Below are 8509 nucleotides of genomic sequence, written 5' to 3'. Positions count from 1 at the left end.
ACTTAGATCTGTGAGTGCATGAGTTTCTTGCCTAGAAGGTGTTTTGATCATCTCTTTCCAAGTCTTATGCAGTCTTATATAGTGTTGTTATTTGCAAAAATTCTTTAAATGAAAAGTCTTTTTAATTTGAATTAAAAGATCAGTAAAAAAAAAAGTCTTTTTAATGCACAGGTTTGTGCATCTTGGATCATGGATGTTCATTCTGTGCTTACCCTCCATTAGCTGCTTTGCCTTATTTTTTCACGTATTCCTTCTCCTGCTCTGAACCCTTCTGTTGACAATGTCAAAACAATATTCAATACTGCTGCAACTGCATCAGGATGAACCTTTAATTTAAAAAATTTCTCTGTTTATGTTCCAAATATAAATGTGCCAGTACTGCCAAACAAATTGGTGTCAGAGAATAGGACATTAATCGGGGAAGATTAGTTCAAAACTGTTGCATGAAAAAAAGTCTATTAAAAGAAACACAAAGGTGTTTCGATTTTTTTTTTTTTAGTAGAGCCAATCTTGCAGTTAAATCAGTGTAACTGATGTGTGTGAAGGTGGATCTGTGTAGATCAGAGAGCAAGTTTATAAAACAATGTTAGCTGTACAAAATTATTTTTTCCTTCTGATTATGAACCATTTCAATAATGTAAAAAGAATCTAATGTGCTTTTAAATAATTTCTTCATTTGTTTACTTGTTAAACTGATACAGAGAATATAAAAATATTCAGAAACCAGTTCATCTGTTTCTTGTCTGCTTGGTGGGACTGTACTAACACAGCTGTGTTAGTACTTTGGGAGAGGAAGTGCCAATGTTTTTGTTGGATGGTGTCACTGGTCGGTACTAGTAACTGCTGTCACTGATTTTGGGGGGAGCCATGGATAAAGAATATCTGATGGAATATTTACAGAAATAGTGGAAATGAGGAAAAAAAAACCCACCACCCTTTGAAATCCTAAGATTTATTTTATATATACATATATATAAAATATCTATGTGTGTGTATATATATGCACACACATGTATGTAGGGTTGTGATCAGTGGTGCGGAGTCCAGTTGAAGGCCTGTAGCTAGCGGTGTTCCCCAGGGCTCAGTACTGGGTCTAGTCTTGTTCATCAATGACCTGGGTGAGGGGACAGCGTACCCTTGGCAAGTTTGCTGCTGACACAAAACTGGGAGGAGTGGCTGACACACCAGAAGGCTGTGCTGCTATTCGGTGAGAGCTGGACAGGCTGGAGAGTTGGGCGAAGAGGAACCTAGTGCAGTTCAACAAGGGCAAGTGTAGGGCCCTGCCCCTAGGGAGGAATAACCCCAGACACTGCTACAGATTAGGGGTTGACCTGCTGGAGAGCAGCTCAACAAGATGACCATGAGCCAGCAATGCCATGTGCCATGAAGGCCAATGGTATCCTACGGTGCATTAAAAAGAGCATGGCCAGCAGGTTGAGGGAGTTCATCGTCCTCCTCTACTCTGCCCTGGTGAGGCCATATCTGGAGTTCTATGTCCAGTTCTGGGCTCCCCAGTTCAAGAAAGACAAGGAACTACTGGAGAGAGTCCAGTGGAGGGCTACAAAGATGATCAAGGGAATGGAGCACCTCTCATATGAGGAAAGGCTGAGAGACCTGGATCTGTTTAGCCTGGAGAAGACCGAGGGGATCTTATCAATGCTTATAAATATCTAAAGGCTGGGTATCAAGAGGATAGGTTCAGACTCTTTTCCGTGGTGCCCAGTGACAGGACAAGGGGCAACGGACACAAACTGGAACACAGGAAATTCCATCTCAACACGAGAAAAAACTTCTTTACTTTGAGGGTGGCAGAGCACTGGAACAGGCTGCCTAGAGAGGTGGTGGAATCTGCTTCTATGGAGATACTCAAAACCTGCCTGGATGCGTTCCTGTCCAACTTGCTCTAGGTGAACCTGCTTTGGCAGGGGGGTTGGACTAGATGATCTCCGATGATCTTCCAACCCCTACTATTCTGTGATTCTGTGGTATTAAAATTGTATATATACATAATATACTTTAAATAATAGATATATACATGTAAAGTTACTACATAGTAGTGCACTGCCAGAATATTATTGCATATATTTGATTTTCAGTAATCAACTTCAGAATTTTTAAACGCAAAATAAAAGTCCACAAATTTATGCATGCTTAATAGATAACTCCCAAGATTTTATTGCTGTGTTATTCTTGAGTGTTTTCTTTCCTGAGTAACAATACGTAAGATCTGAAATTCAAGCTTACTAATAGTCAGAGGGCTTCTCCCTGCTCTTTCTGGTCAGAGCTGTTATAAGTGACCCAGAGCAATCCATGCATGCTGATGTTTGCAAGGAAGCTCGTGGACTTTGGGGATTTGGGACAGCACCAATGCGTTTTAGAAAAAGAACACTGCATGAAACAAAGTAAGTTTTCTCTAGTGGTCATTTTTTTTTTACAGATATATTTTCTGCTGGTTTTTTTTTTTTATGATTTTGGGCTCTGTGAAGTCTGCCTTTCCAGATGTTTTATTTCTCGTTTGGATCCACCAGCTTCATGTGAGGCCATTTTTATAGCCTCCCCATGCTTGTAATTGCCTGGTGGGACCTTTTTATGTAGATTCTCTGTGTATAATGATTGATTCATAGAATTTATAAAACCTGGGAGAACATTTTTAAGCTTATATTGATACTGTTCATCACAGGGTTTTGCCAGCCTTTTCTGAGCTGTTGAATGTTTGCAATCTTGTCACATCCTTTTAGAGATTCCTATCCTGAGGTGCATAAAATTGCATAAATATGCATCTGTAAATGCTAATGCAGATCTTCACAATATAATCATACTTTTCTTTCATGTTTTGATTTCTGCTGCAATAATTAACTATATTGGCATTTAAGTGTCACTCCTGGCCTGTGAGCATTGAAATAGTAACTCTAAGGGCTTAAGAAAAACTGAGAAAATATTGTGATCCATAAAATTAAATTAATCTGCAGGTCTGAGTTTTGTTCTGTTAATCTTTCTCAACATGCAGGCAAACATCTCTGCTTTGTGAGTTTTAACATCCTGCTTTAAAGTCTTTCTCAACAAATGCCATCTTTGTATTCTTAAAAAAAAAACCAAACAAAAAAACAACAAACCAGGTGGGTAAAGACGTCCCAACCTGGGTATTTTTGCAAGAAAACACATGCATTGGTGGATGTATGGTGAGTAGTAGAGGTTTAATTCTCGATATAAGTGTATGTAAACAAAATATTCCATTCATATCTGTGCCTTCTGTGAATGTACTCTCGTATTATATAATTACAGAACACCTTCCACATTATAACTCTCGCTTTTTAATTCAGCTACGAGGGATCATCTCCTCAGCCAGTTGCCAAGGATACCGTATTTCACATTTTTTGCTGTTTTGAAACAGTTGATTTTTATGTAACATTTCTCTATGAGCATATAGGTGTCATTACCATGCTGCATTATTTTCACAGAATAAGGACAAAATCAGGATTAACTGAAAACATGCTCTCTAACAAGCTACACTTTGATAGTAGGATTATATCGAGGTAATCACAAATTTTGTGAAGCTTTTCAATTCTATGAATTTATCAATGGTGATCTTTACCCTCTTGAAATAATTAATTGCACTGAACCTTTCTGTTCGGTGTTGAGAAAAAAAAGTATGTGCTGTGTGGGAATATATATATATGCATACATGTGTAATAAATTTTGACATGGCTGATGGATAGTGGCTTTACTGTCCCATTGTACAGTGTTAAGATGCATAAGTAGTGTTATGTTACCATCATACCCATAGCTCTGTGCAGGACAGTTAGCACAGGGGCTGTGTAAAACAATGCTCTTAGCCATTGCACCTCAGGTAATTAAAAATTCTTTTAGCCTTGTCTTAGTATGTGGCAACCAATGTGGATGGAAAGGATAGCTTTGTGTCTTGTTTATAGCTCCTTACATATAAAGTATAAAACTTGCAGGTTTGGGGCATTTTTGAAACTGTTCTGAATTGAGTAGCGGTGGCATAATCATATTCTTCAGCTCTGAAAGTGGCACTTTTCTGAAGCAGTGAGCTGTATACTTATTAGACGTAGCTGAAGATTCCGCCACGTAGCTTCATATACCATAATGAATGCAGTAGTCCTGGTGTTAATAATGCTCTAGTTGAGTGAAAATTACATTGGTATAGTAAAACACCTTGAAAGGTGTTTAACATTATGGAGAATAAAATACTGTGTAAAAGTATGTGTCCAAATCCAGAAGTTTTAATTCCATAGTGATTTAGAGAAAATAGTCCGATACCTCTTTCAAAGAAAAAGATTGTACAATATGCAACATTGGAAATAAAATGCATATTCCAAATGCAGAAACTTTATTTATGTTTGGGTAGAATTGGGTTTATATGGATGCAAAGTCATAAAGGTGCTTTTCAATTTTCCTTCTAGAAATGGTCGTGATGCTTGTAGAGAGTTGATTGGATTTTTTTTCACATGTGACAGATCCCTTACTGTGTATGAATTTCGACAGTTTGGAAAAAATAGGTAGGATAAATTACTTTTTAAAAAGGTTTTAGAAAACATTCTCCACTGTATTTAAGAAACTTAAATAAATTTAGTTCTTTTAAGATCAGTTTTTAATTATACTTCACAGAACAAATGCCTTGCCTTTCATTCAGAAGGGAGTTTATCAACATCAACGTGGACAAAAGAAGGGAAAAGCTTATGATCTTAGTGACTTCTATATTGTAAGTATTCTTTTGTTGAATATAAATCGCTTTTGTTGGTGATTTGGAAGTAATATTTAGATATTCGAGTTGACAATTGTGATCTAGCTTTCCAAGAAGACCAAAAGTGTTTCCCTTCAGTAACATTTTCGAATTAAAGATTTTCAGGAGTCTGGATTATTTTGCTGTCCCACATTTTAGAGATTCCGTTTTTGGTCTCAAATTAAGCTGTAGTTTGTAATTCTCCCACTAGAGGGCACAAGACTGCAGACAGTGTAGTCCTTTTTGGAGGCAAAATGAACATTCGGGAAGGAGAGTCCTGAAGACCAAAGCACTTGTTAAAAATTAATAATCTTTGTAAGGTCTGCTGGCGTTTTTTACACGAGGAAATGATTAAAAATATTTTTACACGTGAGGAAATTGCAAGTTAATTAGTTTTAACCTGAAGTTTGAAAATGTTTACCACCAGCTGTTTAGAGTACAGTGGTAAACAGTGGTAAACTTCATCTACCAGCTAATCTGATGGGTGACTACAAATCACATTGCATCTTCTGTATTGGTGTACTTCTGTACTGGGTTAAGTGTTCCTGGTTTATAAATACTTGAGCAATTTTTCAAGTACATTTTTTTCACTTAGTTCTTCACATCCTCCTGCAAATCTTAAGTTTAGAGCAAAGACTGTGTTTGAATGAAGTATTTAAAGTAAAAGAAGACAACATTAGTTTTTAGTGTTTTGTCTAATCACCCGCCTAATCCTAACTGTTTACCTGTGGCTATGGTATGAGTTTCCAAGATGAAAGATAATACTTTCTTTATGGCATGGGGGTTGAAGCTATTTTTTAGAGATTATTTTATTTTATTTTATTTTTATTGTCATGTGTATCTTTGCAACCTGCAGATGGAAATGTGTTATGAATAAAGATGCATCTTAAAGCCATCTAGAAAATTTACTGCTACTGAGTTCAATAGCTCTTTGGAATGACATCGTATCTGTGAATCTACGTATCTGCAAACTAGGTGTCTGGGCTGGCATTAAGATATAAACATCTCTCACAAAGTCCAAATGGTTGATACACTGGCACAATAGCAGTGTCTCTGTTTCCTTCTTAGTTTATGAGTTTTGGAGGCTTTATAACCCCAGCCTGCATGGGTATTACAGTTAGAGCTACTGCTGGTTTTGATTCTTGTCAGCATTCTTTGCTTTTAGTTTGCTGCTTTTGTTTCTCTCCCCTTCCCTCTTCTTCCGAACCAAAAAGCATCTTTAATTTTGCAGAACACGTGAGGTGTGTCCTCTGTCCCCAACTTTGAGGAAAGGGGAATTTGTAATACTCAGAAGATACTATACTCGGTAGTAGAACTATATGCTACTAATAACATGTTTTTATTCAACATTTATTAGTGAAATCTAGCAATTTTAAAGGATAACTTTTTAAACATTGCAGGAATTATTTGAACTTTGGGAAAGCTACGTTTCAGTTGTTTGTTTATCTCAAGTATGCTTTTAGGTCATTGAAAATAACTGGAGGGTTTCTTCTAGTCTGAGAGAACTCATGGAATCAACGGGGCACCTTCTGCGATGCTCTTCTGTGGTCCAGTGAGTTTTGGATCCCATAAGGATGAAGGAAAAGAAAAATTGAAAAGTAGAGCCTGGCTGAGGGAGCAAGAATCTGTAGTGTCATGTTTCTCAACTCTAGATTAGGCAACTGTATGCCCTCTTACTAGACAAGCCTCTCTGTAGAGGATAATGTGTTATCTTGAAGCCTGCAGCTGTTTTTTTTTTAGTACTAGAAGGGCTCTGTTAAGGAGGTTAACTGACCTTAGCTACACCTTTTCATCATTTTGTACCAGGCTTTTAACACTCATACTTCTTGAAGGTCTTGCAGTAAGTATTTTATGACATATATCACCTATTTGTAAACCATTACATGCTTTACCAACAGGGAGCTAACCTAACTTTCCGAAGTTTTGATCATAACCTTCCAGAAAGTTTTAAGCAGAACCCAGTTCTCACCCTTCGCGTGATAAGTATTGATGAAGCAGCTATGGATTTTCTAAAGTAAGTGCAGCTAAATGTTTTTGAAATTACCTTTCCTTCCTTAAACAAAAAAGATTTTTTTAATAAGAGCTTCTAATATCTTATTACTTATACTGCTAAAAAAAATATCTCTATTTAGGCAGTTGTGTCCTCAAACCAGGACATGTTGTTAATAGAAATTAGTAATAGATGTTAATGGGTAATTCAGTGACTTTCTAAATTGATAAGAAGTAATTTTAAAATAAGAATTAATTAAATTATGGAACTGTCTTACTTGCTTTGTTTGAAGTCAGATGTTTTCATATACAAATCAAATAATGGAACTTTTCTTATGTGATGAACTAAAATACTGCTCTTGGGGAAAAATGCTTTTTTTGTGATCACCATTGTTATAATTGAATCTTTTGTGAAGCTTATGTTAAAAGCTGGTATCAGTCATGATAACTCAAGTGTTTGAACACAGGCAGGGGAAGGATTGGAGGTTTCTCACTCTGTTTTTTCTTTTCCATTTTCTTTTTCCTTCCTTTTCCTATCCCTTCATTCTTCCAGATACTGACACATGTTGAAGACTTCAGGCATGGGGACAGGATTTCTGCACTTATTCTTTCAAAATAAGTTTTAGTAAATTATGTTGTTCCATAATCTGAAAGATGGGAATTTCTTAGAACTTTTCCAAATGGTTAGGTGAATGTTAATCTTTGAGTATGAGTTATTTTTGAAGGTAATATTCTTATCTCAGTATCTATACAGAAGTAAACATTCTACGGAATGAAGCATCTTTCTCTGGATTTTCTGGATTTTATTGTGAGTGTAGTGGTTCTTAACACAAATAAAATCTTGGTATAAAATTTATTGCACTGTTGCGTTACCTGAACATGGGAGTTACTTAACAGTGTTGGAAATACAGTCAAGAGTTTGGTTACTCAAATTTTGGTGAGGAGTGTTAGCTGATAGCAGACGTTACAAGTAGAAATTTTCATAAAATCATGGAATCATAGAAAAGGCACCTCAAGAGGATCTCTAGTCCAACCCCCTATGCTCAGAGCAGGGTTTACTACAGAGGGTTGCTCAGGGCTGCATCCGGTTGGGTTTTTTAATATCTTCAAGCATGGAGACTCTGCAACCTCTGTGGACAACCTATTCCAGCGTTTGATCACCCTCACAGTACAAAAGTGTTTCCTGATGTTCAGAGGGAACCTCCTGTGTGCCCATGGCCTCTTGTCCTGTTACTGGGCTCCACTGAGCAGAGCCTGTCTCAGGCTTCTTTACTCCCTCCTGTCAGGTATTTATACACACTGATAGAATCCCTCAAGCCTTCTCTTCCCCAGGCTAAACAGTTCCAGCTCTCCCGGCCTCTCCTCATATATCAAATGCTTCAATCCCTTCTTGACTAGGAACAGCAATAACAGAATCTCAATTAAATACGTTCACTATCCAAAGCCTACCTTTGTTAGCACAACTTAACTGACTATTATTTTTACTTCTGCCGGTGTTTAGACACATGAAGCTTGTTTTCAGTTATGGTAATATTCACTTTAAGGTCCCTTTACAGGGAAAGCTCTGCAAAGGAGCCATAGTGAGCTAAAAGTACATAAAACAGTAAATTCAAATGTAATTGGTTATAGAAATATATAGTTGTATGATGCTTAGTGCTAATTGTTCCCTCTCTGCAAGGTTTCCACGAAATTAAAACCAATGTAGTTTAATTTCAGGTAGTTTATGTAAGACACTGAATTTCAGAAGCCTATCATTCTGGTAAACAACTTTTTCTT

At 36.9% G+C, this 8509-nt stretch overlaps 1 protein-coding gene across 1 annotated transcript in view; it reads left to right on the top strand.

Moving 5' to 3' along the window:
- Positions 1-8509, top strand: part of CAPS2 (calcyphosine 2) — a 43450-nt gene that overhangs the window by 8896 nt on the left and 26045 nt on the right. Inside the window, exons 6-10 of the mRNA XM_009891416.1 lie at positions 2283-2402; positions 3459-3533; positions 4425-4520; positions 4630-4723; positions 6643-6758. Coding sequence (XP_009889718.1) covers positions 2283-2402; positions 3459-3533; positions 4425-4520; positions 4630-4723; positions 6643-6758 — 501 coding nt within the window. The remainder of the gene's footprint in view (positions 1-2282; positions 2403-3458; positions 3534-4424; positions 4521-4629; positions 4724-6642; positions 6759-8509) is intronic.

The sequence above is a fragment of the Charadrius vociferus genome, unplaced genomic scaffold, assembly GCF_000708025.1.
Source record: "Charadrius vociferus isolate BGI_N301 unplaced genomic scaffold, ASM70802v2 scaffold379, whole genome shotgun sequence".
Lineage (NCBI taxonomy): Eukaryota > Metazoa > Chordata > Aves > Charadriiformes > Charadriidae > Charadrius > Charadrius vociferus.
The sequence above is the reverse complement of the archived record's forward strand: the minus strand, read 5'-3'. Positions and strand labels throughout refer to the sequence as shown.